The sequence below is a fragment of the Protopterus annectens genome, chromosome 7.part0 (genome assembly GCF_019279795.1).
Source record: "Protopterus annectens isolate FY-2018-M chromosome 7.part0, PAN1.0, whole genome shotgun sequence".
In the NCBI taxonomy this organism is placed as follows: Eukaryota; Metazoa; Chordata; order Ceratodontiformes; family Protopteridae; genus Protopterus; species Protopterus annectens.
Window position 1 is genome coordinate 1,919,012,088 of NC_056739.1, and position 13,124 is coordinate 1,919,025,211.

The window sequence follows — 13,124 nt, forward strand, 5'->3', positions numbered from 1 at the left end:
CTTCAAGGGGGCAGACGTGTTGCCTGTGCATCTGGAACTCTTACCCAAACTGAGATGCAGTATGCTCAAATTGAGAAGGAACTTTTGGCAATTGTGCTCGCATGCTCGAAGTTCCATGATTATGTTTATGGCCAAGCTGTCCAGATAGAAACTGACCATCAAACTCTAGTCACTATTTTAACGAAGCCTATGCATTCAGCTCCAGCAAGACTACAAAGAATGATGCTCAAATTGCAAAAATATAATTTCAAAATGGTGAGTACAAAAGGCAAACTTCTTTATCTGGCCGATACCTTTTCCAGATCACCAAGAAATGCCACGGAACAGCTTGATGCAGAGAATTTTGACTTTGTCATGGAAGTGCATAATTTTTCTACCATGAGATTTGAACTGAGAGAGATCATACAAAGACTGATCCAATTTTGCAAAAGCTCAACCACTTCATCAATGTAGGATGGCCATCAAAGCAATCCTGTTTACCACCAGAAGTGCAACCTTACTTTCCATACAGAGCTGCGATGCTGATGGAAGATGGTATAATTTTCAAAGGTCACAAAGTTATTGTTCCTACTTCTTACAACGTGAATACATTCAGATTTTGCATCGTGGCCACCCAGGTGCCAATTCTACCAAAAGAAGAATGAGAAAACTAGTGTTTTGGTCTTCTGTATCGAAAGACTTTGATAAAGTCCTTTTTCTTGTTCAGTACTAAGTTGCATTTGCAAAAAGTGCCACTTCAGCTAAGCCAAATTCCTGAACTACCTTGGTCAACAGTAACAGCTGACATATTTGAGTGGAACAGTCAACATTACTTAGTGTTGGTAGACTCTTATTCGTACTGGTTTGAGATTGATTTGCTACCTAACCTGATGTCCAGTGCTGTTGTTACTAAGATGAAACCTCATTTCTCAATTCATGGTAGTCCACACACAGTTATTTCTGACAATGGTTCAGTTGTTTCAGAGATTTGCAAAAGAGTGGAACTTTATCCATGTTACTAGTAGTCCTGAATACCCACAGTCAAATGGGCTTGCTGAATGTGCAGTACAGAGTGCAAAGCAATTACTACAGAGCCCAAAGCATGATAATACGGATATCTTCTTGAATTTACTCAATCTCAGAAATATACCAAGTGACAACCTACTTGGCTCGCCTGCTCAGAGACTTCTATCTAGGCAAACCAGAACATCCTTGCCTGTTAGTTCTAGTTTGTTGGTGCCTATTGCCAAAAACAGTAGAGCAGTCAAAGCCCAACTTTTTAAGAAGCGTTCTACTCAGAAGTCCAGCTATGATAAAATGAGCAGATTTCTTCGTCCATTGAAAGGAGGAGAGTCCATGAGGATGCGAACAGCGAAAGGCTTTGATCAAATTGGTCAAGTTAGAGATGTATGTGCTGAGCCGAGATCTACTTAGTGGAATCTGAGGGTATAAAATACAGGAGAAACCACAGGCATCTTCCTGCATCAGAAACAATATTGCAGCATTGTACCTGTGATACAGACTCTAGATCTCAGAGCAACTCTGATAATGTTCTTACCGAAGAACATGTTTCAGTATCCATTCCCGTTCCTGATGATATCCCAGTTGTCCCCAAAGTTAAACATTCCTTGAAGACGGTCCCCATTGCCAGATCCAATTTTGACTTGTATGTAACACGATCAGGTCATATTTTCAGACCTAGTGTAAAATACACAGCAGCCTGGACATGATTGTTTTATATGTGTCTAATTTTGTATGACTGCATGTCAGAGAATTAGTTCTGTATAATTTCATGTTAAAAGATCTTTTTTGTAAATTCCATGTCAATGAATACTGACGTTTCGTATATGGACTATTTCTCAAATAGGGATGATGTAGATCAGAGCATGTGTATGTACCTTTAAGAAGCTTTTCCAAATGTATGCACGTGCATGTAAATAATGAGCACGTGGAGGCAGCAGTGCCATTTTGAGTGAACAGTCATAGTGTTAACATGTATGTGTGGTAGTCGGTCTGTTTATAAGTTTAAGTTACAAAGCCTCATTCCTGATGTGTTAGTGCGTAATAAAGCTGCTTGAACTGAACCCACGAATGTTTGTCTGTTTTATCCTGACCAGACGAATGACACAGTTGTTTCACTGCAGGTAGAGAGAGAGGCTGCTTTTGGCCAAGCAGATTATTTCCAAGTGGAATATTAACTTCTCACTTTTTTGCCACCTGGTTGATAACTGTCATTTTCAAAATTGCATCACTGGCCATTCCACCTGGTATGTGGCTGCATCCTATATTCTGTTCCAGTAATGTCTTCTGCAGCCCTTCGGTTGTGTCTGCTTACTCATCATCCGATAACTTTTTCCAAGCACTAATTCTTGGACTCTAATTACAGGAGTCTGTCCTGGATTGAGTATTGGCTTTATGACTACTTTCCATTAGACCTTCCTTTGATTTTACCTTGCTTAAACATTTGAACTTTGTGTTTGGGAGCCTTACCTGACTGTAGGGGACCTTCAAAGCCGTTTACAACAGATAAATAGCATATCTGCTGATTTGAAGGACTTCTGCTGTATATAGCTATTGTGATTTCATCTTCTAGTATCCCCATCTAGGCACAGCTCTGAACTTTAAATTTGTGTGTCTCTCTACATTATAGGCATGTGTTTTATCTTGATTTGCAGGAATGTGCTTGCTGAGTGGTTGGACTAAACTGACAACACAGTAGGCCATGCATGTTTTTCAAATGTGACTTATGATATTTTGGCATATATTTGTGTTTGGCATGTGTCTCCCAGAATACAAAAGCTTCAGAAGTGTTTCATTAGCCAGTGTTTGAAAGCAAGGAAAGATATCTGAGTTATAGATCTACCAAGGAGAGTCCTTTTACATGTCATCTTACATCACTGATGGTGAACCTGTGACACGCGTGTCAAAGGTGACACACACCATGACGTTTTGGGTAACACACCAGCATTCACCAACACCCAAGTTACCAAAGAAACTGAATGAACAAAAATACAAGAAATGTGTGACCCTGCACTTATTTATTAAAACTCAACAAAAAAGTCATTAATTGATGTTAATCAAATCAAATGTAGTGTGTTCCATATTTTTTCAGTTCAATTCAAAATGATTAAAAGTAGGGTAATTTTTTGGTGCACTATTTTAAGCCCAATTATCAGTGCACCTATCATTTTCCCTATTGTAAGTCACCGATTTTTCGTTTATTTTATAATACATAGCTGCACACGATTGGACTGTATTTTTTAAATAAATGAATATGTAAAGAATTTTCTCTTTTGTTCAAGGGGGGGGGGGGGGGGGCACTAGCAGAGTCAAGATGAGCATTTTGTGAATTTTTGACATTCCAAGCCCAAAAGGTTTGCAATCACTGTCTTATATTGTGAGTTCATGTCATGTTTCACCCATGTTTCTTTTGGTGAGTTGTATCAAATATAAACTGAGCTCTGAGTATATCTTTCCGCTCTTTACAGAATTGTATGTGAAGTTGCAGATGCTACAAATTATAGGCCAGAAGAGGCATTTGTTGAAGTTTGTGTAAGATCATGTGAGCCAAACTATAGAGCTGTCTCAGAAAAAACATTCACTTTTGTGGTAAGTGCATCCTTTTGTTGTATTAACAGTTTATAAATTGTTTGCTGTAGATCCCAAGGTAACTTCATGTTTGACTTTCAGTGCCCTCTGCAATGGGTAATTGTTTGACTTTCACATCCTGTATCCCCATCTCAGTGCAGATGTTCTTCGTGTTTCACTGCTGCAGTCATCACACTTGGGTTATCTGCCTGTAGGTAGCCCACAGTTGGCCCAAATACCAGAGACTTAGTATTTCTGCATCGGATGCTGTTGCTCCAAGACTGACATCAGGTCGTCAGGGGTATAAAAACAGGCAGCCAACGCCATTACATCAGTCTTTCTTGCCGAGGAGCCTGAAGCAGAAGCAGTTTGCAAGTGCTGGTCGGCCGCTACCTGAATTTTCGTTTACGAATTTAATAATCCTGAAGTCTTCTAAAGCTAAGAACCCCATTGGGGAACCTTTTTTCTTGCTCTTACCGAAGTCAGAAAACGTTAGCAATTGTCTTGCCTGTGGAAAGGAAATACCTCACAGAGATTTTCATTCTTACTGCATCACCTGTTTAGGCCCAGACCACGACATCCCTCACTGTCGGTTTTGTGCCTTATTTAATGCCTGACCCATTCGTCGTCAGGCTCTCTTTGTCACTAAATTCTTTCGCTCTCGATCTCCGTATTCTGAAATGGGTTCAGTAAGCCATCTGACTGCCAATTAAAGACAGAGATAGACCGCATAGGTCCAAAACTGCTGATGACACTTCTGTTAAGCTAGTCGCCAGTCCGCAGGTGCTTTTGCAGCCTCTGATGCCCACTTCACTGGATTCGCAGGCCTCTACTGAGACCCATTCGGAGTCCGGTATGCCGCAAGACTCTTCTTCAACTATGGAACCTGCGGATGTCTCTACCTTGGATGGGTCCAGAGCCACTGAGTAGGCATCGGCTTCTGAGGCAGTTATTCGCTCAATCAATGCTCGACTCAAACCGATGACTTCTTTTTTAACCAAAACTACCGAGTTTCTTGGGCCCAGAGTACGCACTACACCTAGAAAACCGATGACCAAAGCGCATGCACCTGCTGCCATGCCACAAAAACAAATACTTAGAATGGCTGAAGACCTTATTACGCTGATTAGGGGAAGTCGGCCTTCCCATGCTAAGAGACCAAGTCCAGTCCCCTTCAGCTTCTACAGACCAGGAGTCCCCGATTACTCTGAAATTTCTGATTATGAAGATATGTCCTTATCTGCTTATGAGGATTCAGATGCAGAGGAATCCATTCCCTCTGCCTCCCCTCCAGAGGATTTTTTTTTTCTAGAGTTGCCGCAACACAGGCCCTTAGCAATACCCCCTGTCCTGGATGTTGTGGATGATGTTTTTATGGAATCTAGTCTTACTCCTGACACTTTACCTCCTGCCTGTAAGAAACCACAAGAGGTACTACAGAGTACCTGACGCTCACAAATTTCTTTTCAGGAATCCTACTGCTGACCCAGAGGTCATTTCCCAGGGGCTTAAAGGTATCAAGGCTACTACAGCCAAGAATCCCACCCTTTCGGACAGGGATTCCAGAGCTTTGGACAGATGGGGTAAGAATGTATATACCTCTGCAACTCTTGCTATTAAGGCACTGAATTGTTAGTTTCACATGCTGAAGTACCAGCAACATATTATGGAACTTATGAAACAAAAATTGGCAACATTTTCAGACTGTGCAGAAAGTAAAAAATTGCAGGAGCTTATGCACTCTGCAAGCCAAGTCAGCAAGCATACTTTGCAGTGTGGCTTTGATGCCCTAGAAGCATCTTGCCGGGCAGCTGTCACTGGCTCTGTACTGAGAAGATATGCCTGGCTGAAGGAGCAGACCTTGCCAGACCATGTCAAATCAAAGTTGTTAGACTCTCCTTTGAATAAGGACTGTTTGTTTGGCACCAAAGCAGAAGAGGTTCTTAAAAGATGAAAGAAAAGGCTAAGTCTATGCAGACTGTTAAAGAATTCTTGCAAGTGCAACCCCCTAGATTCAGTAGGCATTGCCCTTCCAAACACTGGTCCATTCCAGCACCCTCCAGGCCTTCTCAAACCAGACCCAGGGGAAACAGACCACCCAGACTACAGTCTCAGGGTATGCAGAGATCTAAGCAATGGAGTTGTTCTCCCACCCTTAAAGCATGGAGTGGTAAGCCACTACCTTACGGAAGAAGCTCACATTGACTTCTTTACTCCACTCCCCAACCCTGCCCAATTGCTTGTGCCTATAGGAGGAAAACATGCCCTTCATGCAAAAAACTGGATGTCCATCACTCAGGACCAGTGAGTCCTCAACATTGTATCCCAGGGGTACAAATTTTATTTCCATTCACTGCCAACCCCAAGCGGGTTCCCAGACCTTCCTCCAAACCAGTGGCCAGAGGCTCAAAATCAAGTACTTTCCCTACCCAATATCAGAGCTATCCAGCCGGTTCTAGTAGAGCAGAGAGGGGTCAAGGATTCTACTCCAGACTCTTCCTGGAACCCAGGAAAGAGGGCTCTTGGTGCCCAATCCTGGATCTTTCAATTCTCAACACCTTCATGGTGTTACCAAAATTCAAAATGCTTACCCTGCAACAGCTTCTTCCTATGCTAGCCAAGGATGCCTGGTTAGTCACCCTAGACTTAAAAGAAGCCTATCTGCATATCCCCATAAGGGAATCATGCAGGAAGTATCTACGTTTCAGAGCAGGGTCTATGCATTATCATTTCTGTGCATTTCCCTTTGGCTTATCTACTATGCAAAGAGTATTCACAAAATGCCTGGCTCCAGCCATTGCATACTGCAGGCAGAGAAATATTCAAATTTACCCGTACTTGGACGACTGCCTGATTCAGGCAGACAGTCAGGAATTGCTGCTGCAGCACCTGACATTTGTGAAACACCTTCTCACTTCCTTGGGGTACACCATCAACGAAAAGAAATCAAAACTGGTACCCAGTCAAAAGATTGTATTCCTGGGAGCAAGCTTGGACACATATGGCATTCCTCACCTCAGAAAAACAAGTCTATCTGACAGACTACTTCAAACAAATGGACACCAGAACCCAGCTATCTGCAAGAAAAATACTGCAAGCCCTAGGGTTCATGGCTTCACGTATACTGCTGATTCCATATGCAAGATTGCATATGAGAAAACTCCAGTGGTACTTAAAAAGTCTTTGGTGCCAACATTCTCAGGACCTGGAATTCCTATCATACACTAAGGACAGAGTTCTTCTGGTGGGCAGAAGTGTGCAACCACAGCAAGGGACTGCCATTTACTCAACCCCAAGTCACCCAGACCTTTACCACAGACACATCAGATGATGCCTGGGGGGCACACATGGATGACAAATGTATTCAGGGCCACTGGAGCCCAAGTCAAATTCATCTGCACATCAACCAAAAAGAGATGCTAGCTGTACAGAATGCCTTGACCACTTTCAGATCCCTAATCTTTCCAGGACAACTGCTAATAAAAACAGATAGCACCACAGTTATGTGGTACATCAACAAGCAGGAGGGAACCCATTCCTACCCACTCTGCAGGCTAGCCATGGCCCCTGTGGAACACGGGCTTGGACATTCAAGTCCATCTGCAAGCTCAATTCCTGCCAGGCAAACAAAACTTACTGGCAGATGACTTAAGCAGAAATCTCCTAGACCTACATGAGTGGCAATTGGAGCATAGCACTTTCAACTTTCTGATTCAGAAATGGGGGGCCCCAGAGGTGGATCTCTTTGCCTCCCCCTACAACCACCAGCTCAGCAAGTTTTAGACCAGGAATCCTCACAGCAGGGCCTGGAAAGTGGATATCCTATCTTTTCAGTGGGTAAATCTCTCAATCTATGCCTTTCCCCCTCTGCCCCTCCTTTCAAGAGTATTAGTCAAGATAAAGCAGGACAGACCAAGGACAATTCTGATTGCCCCAGACCGGCCACGCCATACTGGTACCCACTCCTGCTCAGCCTGGCATTGGTGCCACTCTGGCACCTACACCAGAATCCAAATCTCCTCTCTCAGCAGGAGGGACAGATTCTGCATCCGCAACTGCAAACCATAAATCTTGCAGCCTGGCTTATTCCTTGAATTCTCCCTCAGCAACCTTAAGTAAATGGGTGCTGGATGTCATTCTCGAAGCCAGAAGACCCAATACAAGAAAATCCTATGCTGATAAGTGGAAAAGGTTCTGCTCATGGATTCAGTCTAAAGGAGAGGACACAACTGTGCCCTCTCTGCCTCTTATCCTGGATTACCTAGCAGATCTACTCCACAAAGGCCTGTCCTTCTCTTCCGTTAAGATACATGCCTCAGCCATTTCATTACAACACTGAGCCCACCTCTCTTCTCACACCCTCTTATCAAACAGTTCCTGAGAGGGGAAAACAACTTAAGACCACCAAGAAGAGCACCAACTCCCTGCTTGGGACCTTAACTTTGTACTGGAAAAACTCAAGCTTCCCCCCTTTGAACCTGCTGCATCAGCAGAGTTAAAATTCCTCTCTTGGAAAACAGCATTGCTTCTAGCCATCACGTCAGCTAGAAGAGTTTCTGAGCTACAAGCACTCATGGCTGTGGAACCCTTCATTATTTTCCATGCTGACAGGGTTTCCCTCAGGACTAACCCTTCCTTTATGCCCAATGTGGTGTCCAGTGTGGCAATCAATTAGTCCATCCATTTGCCAACCTACTCCCCTAATCCTCAAAATAAAGGGGAAAGGATCTTGCACTCCTTGGATGTGCACAGACAGCTCAGATTCTACCTTGATAGGACTAAAGCTTTCAGAAAATCTGACCAGTTACTAGTCAGCTGTGCAACAGGGTTAGAGGGCAAGGCCATTTCAAAACAAACCATTTCCAAATGTATAGCACACTGCATCCATTTCTCCTACAAGCACCATGGGAAACCAACCCCTCAGGGGGTCAGAACACATTCCACTAGGGTAACATCTACCTCTACAGCATTTTTCAGGGTAGTCCCTACCAGTGATAATCCTGGAGGCTGCTACCTGGAGTTCTGTACACACCTTCACCAAGCATTACCACCTGCCTATCTTTTCCAAATCCAGGGCAGGATTTGCTACAGCATTCTTGCAAGGCATACTAGCCAGCCCTAACTCTTCTTGACTGCCTCCACCCTTCTTCAGCTTTGGGAATCCATCCAAGTGTGATGACTGCAACAGTGAAACATGAAGAACATAGTACAGTTGTGTACACTTAGCATAAATGTAGATGTTCGAGTGTATTCACTGTTGCATTCCTGGTTTCCCTCCCTCTGGCCCCCTGGTTTTCTCTCTCTCCTCTCTATGGCTATTACTAACCCCTTCTGGGATATTGATATTGGTATTTACTTTTTTCTGGTGGTGTTTTTCCCCACCATAACCTAGCTCCCTATTTGGGGGGCTCGTGACATTTGGGGCAAGAAAAACTGATGTAATGATGTTGGCTGCCTGTTTTTATACCCCTGACGATCTGACGTCAGTCTTGGAGCGATAGCATCCGATGCAGAAATACTAAGTCTCTGGTATTCGGACTGACTGAGGGCTACCTGCAAGCAGATAACCCAAGTGTGATGACTGCAACAGTGAAATACACTCAAACATCTACATTTATGGTAAGTGTGCACAACTGTACTTTCTTAGTTGCCTGACTTCCACACTTGAAGATGTGTATGTCTCCTTCTGGTATTCACTGAGGTATTTAAGCTGGGAAGGTGAGCTTAGAGATGTCTTCCCCCAGCTCAATCTGCAGTTCTTTCCTGACACTCAAATTCTTCAGATCTTAAGTACTAGATTTTTGTTTGCCACAGCAAAAGCTTTGTGGTACAGAGCAGACTAGGAGTCGAGTAGTCTAGTTGAGATGAATTGCCAGGCAACAGAGGCAATTTCAAAAGGCCCGTCTGCACTAGCTGGGGCCATGATGACTTCCCTTATGTTATGTATGCACTTGTTTGATGAAGTGAGAGCTGGCTGGTCAGATGTTGTAACATGGTGTGACACCTACCCATGACCCATGCACAGGTCTTGCTAACCACTTCCAGTATGCACTAGGCTGTCGCATGATTCTCAGTGCCTTCTATAGCTTGCTTGTTTTGATCATTATCTCATGTCAGGGAGCCCTTGGGGGCAAGAGTCCGCAAAGACTGATGTCTTTGTTTCTATGCTGGGCGAGGATAATGAGAACTCGCATCCTTTTGTAAATAATAATAGTGAGGTCCTTATTTCGGAGGTAGACAAGGGTAGTGGGAGCTCCCCTTTGGAGAGGGACTCAGTTAAGATGTTCATGCTTTGCTCACCATAAATGTTGAACCGTTGTTTAGGGAAAGAGGAGGAAGCTTGGGTCACCTGTCTCATTGAACCTGACCTGAACGATGGCATTTACGTGGTGTGACAACATCTGGATTCTGATTAGTCTACCTTTAAGAAGGTGAATGTACTGTGTATACACGTTTGGTGAAGTGGAATGACATCCTGGTTGATATCTTCATTCGAGTAGAGGTCCCCTGTGACCTCTTCATTCCAGTTGAGGTTCTAGAGACAACTGTAATGTTCAGGATTGCTAGCCGACAAAGAGGCCTAACTAAGACTTGGACAGAGCGAAGGAGCAAGAGGTTTTATATTTCTTTAGTTTTGTATTTTAGGTCCATTAATGCGTTTTTTACCTGTCCTCTTTCCAGACCATTCTTTGTGGAACAGGTTTTGTAAAATTTGGCAGGTCTACATGGCCTTGGTGAAAAGACTCTTGTGGTGACAGCTTTAGTCGGCTTTCATATAACACAAATTGTTTTCCTCGCTTTGTGCTGTAGCCATACCATAATCGCAGCCTTTAAAGTTTGTCTACACCTTATTGTTCTGTGTTTGACTGACCGACCATCCTTAAAGATTAGATGAGGTATGCCATTCTGAATGCCATCCTCCAATGCAGGCTCCCAAAAGACTTGGTAAAAGATCTCCAGAGGAATACATTTATATTTGCCATTGTGGAGGATCTCCTTGATGTAGTTTTTTCCATTTTTTTCTAGACCCCCCCCCCACTACATGAGGCAGAAAACCCCAATATAGAATGGTAATGGGAAGGCATTGATTCCTTCCCTGGTACCTCCTGTGAAGTATCCAAGGAGTCAGACTTTTCAGGTGCCACTACAATCTTAATTACACTACAGTGACTTTCACGGAATTTACCACCCAGCCTGGAAAGATATTGTCCAGGTTTTTATAGGTTCAATGCAGTCTCTGATGGCTGAATTTTGGTACTACTAGGTTCTGTCTAGGAAGGAAATTTGCTAATAGACCATACAGTGTGCATCCATATAACTCATTGAATAGCCCTAGTCCTCCTCAGATAGATGATAGTTTGTTTCCTTCTTTGGTGAGTGAGGATTGTTCCCGGGTATTCCTTATTTAGAAGGGGAGTAGGGAGGGAAGGCAAGACTTTCATCACTTATTCATATTGGGGTTTAACAAGCCCACTGGATATGTTAAGATCAGGGATGCTGACTCTCAGGTGAGGGGGGGGGTTGGGAGTCCTGGGCCAATTGCTTCAAGATGCTTAGACATGGCACTTTGTCATATGATTTTGAGGCATCTTATCACACATTTTTATAGTGCACTCTGGCTGGGCTTCACTTTCAGTTCAAAATATTGTCAGTATTGTCTTTCCTCTGTGCCCGTTTTATTTACCAGAGTGTAAACCATTATGGCATAAGTTTTGCAAAAGGAAATTCTTGTATTCTTTGACTTAATGAATGTGTCTTACTTTGTCAGGATACCCACCGGTAGTGGCCCATGTTTGAGTCCTTTTGTGGTTGCAGGCCTGTCTTTAACTTTCCCATAGTTTTTTTTTTTTTTTCTGGACAAGATGTATACTTTGGCATCCTGAACGTGGATTCAGAGGTAGGCAGGCATATGGTCAGTTTTAGGCCTCATGACACCTACTATCATTACATTCCCATTTATACCTGTGTGGAGGATAGAGTTTCAGTAGACAGTGAGATGCAATCTGGCTACAAGTTGTCATGCTGTTACAGACCTTTAGATCCCCTGTAACCAAGCTACTAGAACATTGGATGAAAGCCAACCAGTGTTATTTGGAGTTTCCATTCTTTTAGCTAAATATGTTGCATTTTATCGAGATGAATTCTTCACTGACTGGAGGGGGGGTGGGGGGGTGGAATCTTACCCGGGCTCCTTTCTTTCATGCTGGAAGAAAGGAACTGTGAGGGAAAAGGCACGTGTGCATAAACCATGTATAGCTAAGGATGATGTTTCTTGTCCCTCCCAGCCCTGGAAAATGGAACTCCAATCAGAGCATCTCTTGCAGTGGTCAGACATCCAAGATGTAGTTATGATATGTGAACAAAAGGGGAGCACATAGTTATAGCCTGTCTATAGAAAGGCAAGACAGGCCTGGCAGTGGGCAGTAGATAAGGAAATATTACTGTTAAAGCCGTACACTTCCCAGAGCAAATGAAATGCTACTAGGCTTCTTGAGTTGGTTTCAATTCTCTCCTGGAGCACAGGAATAGGGAGATCTGTCTGGTCAGGGTCATCATAAAATGGAGCACCCCAGAGATCAGTCTTTTTGTCATGTGAGAAACAATGTTCTCCCTCAGCAGAAGGATGCATTCTCCCTCCAGTACTGGGAAAGCTTCCTGTGTTCCTCACCACTTTTCTCTTAGCTGAATTCAGGTAAGAAGATCCTAAGCAGTTTCTTGTGGTTTGGTGGATGAAATGATGATTATTCAGGCTTTCCAGTACCTAGCAATATGAGACCCCATCCCAGTACAAGCCAGGCTGCTCCCCTTCAGTTAAATCTGGCTTCACCTACTGACCTTTATAATTCTGTTAGGTTCATCTCGTGATGGAAGTCTGACCATTGCCTTAAGCTGTTGGAAAGCCTTCCACTCACCTGACTTTACTAAGTGGGAAAACATTTTCTGTCAGGGCTGAGAACTGACGATCCAGCTTATGTCACATGCTTGTTTGAGTTGAAATTAGCTATTCCACAGTCATGGTGCATTGTTCAGGCATTTATGTGCATCAGAATGCTTTGGAGAGTGGAATTGTGCCCCAGGACTGGCTAGTTAAACAACCATTTACATATTCTTCTCTCTAATAAATCTTCACCTTGGGGACTCTAACTTACTGATTGACTAGTCTGCCTGTTGTTCATTTGAACTGGCTAGTTCACAGTGCCTTTGAAGTGTTTCTCTTGGAAGATACTTATCTTGGTGGACATCAGCTCTGCTCTGAAGATCAGAGTGTCAGGATATTTGCTTGGTCTTTCTTAAACACTGGGTGTCCGTTATGGCTAATTTATGGTTTTCACAAAAGCAGTTCCTGAAGCTTGAACCATTCTATTCACCCCCCCCCCTATTTTTTATAGGGAAGAATCAAGGGGGGTAGGAGACCTTATTTACCAAATTGTTGTGTTATCAACATGGGTTCTTGTGGTGTTATCAACTCGGGTTCTATCTAGATCTATATAAAGAGTTTTGATTTTAGAAAGACAGACTAGGTTTTTTGACTCCTTTGGCTTTGGGTAAGTGGGGAG

The 13,124-nt window shown here is 43.3% G+C and overlaps 1 protein-coding gene across 1 annotated transcript in view; it reads left to right on the top strand.

The window, feature by feature from the left end:
- The window catches only part of LOC122807260 (plexin-A1-like), a 2,134,283-nt gene that overhangs the window by 1,804,054 nt on the left and 317,105 nt on the right, over nucleotides 1-13,124 (top strand). The window contains exon 14 of the mRNA XM_044078363.1: nucleotides 3,468-3,588. Within this exon, the coding sequence (XP_043934298.1) occupies nucleotides 3,468-3,588 (121 nt within the window). The remainder of the gene's footprint in view (nucleotides 1-3,467; nucleotides 3,589-13,124) is intronic.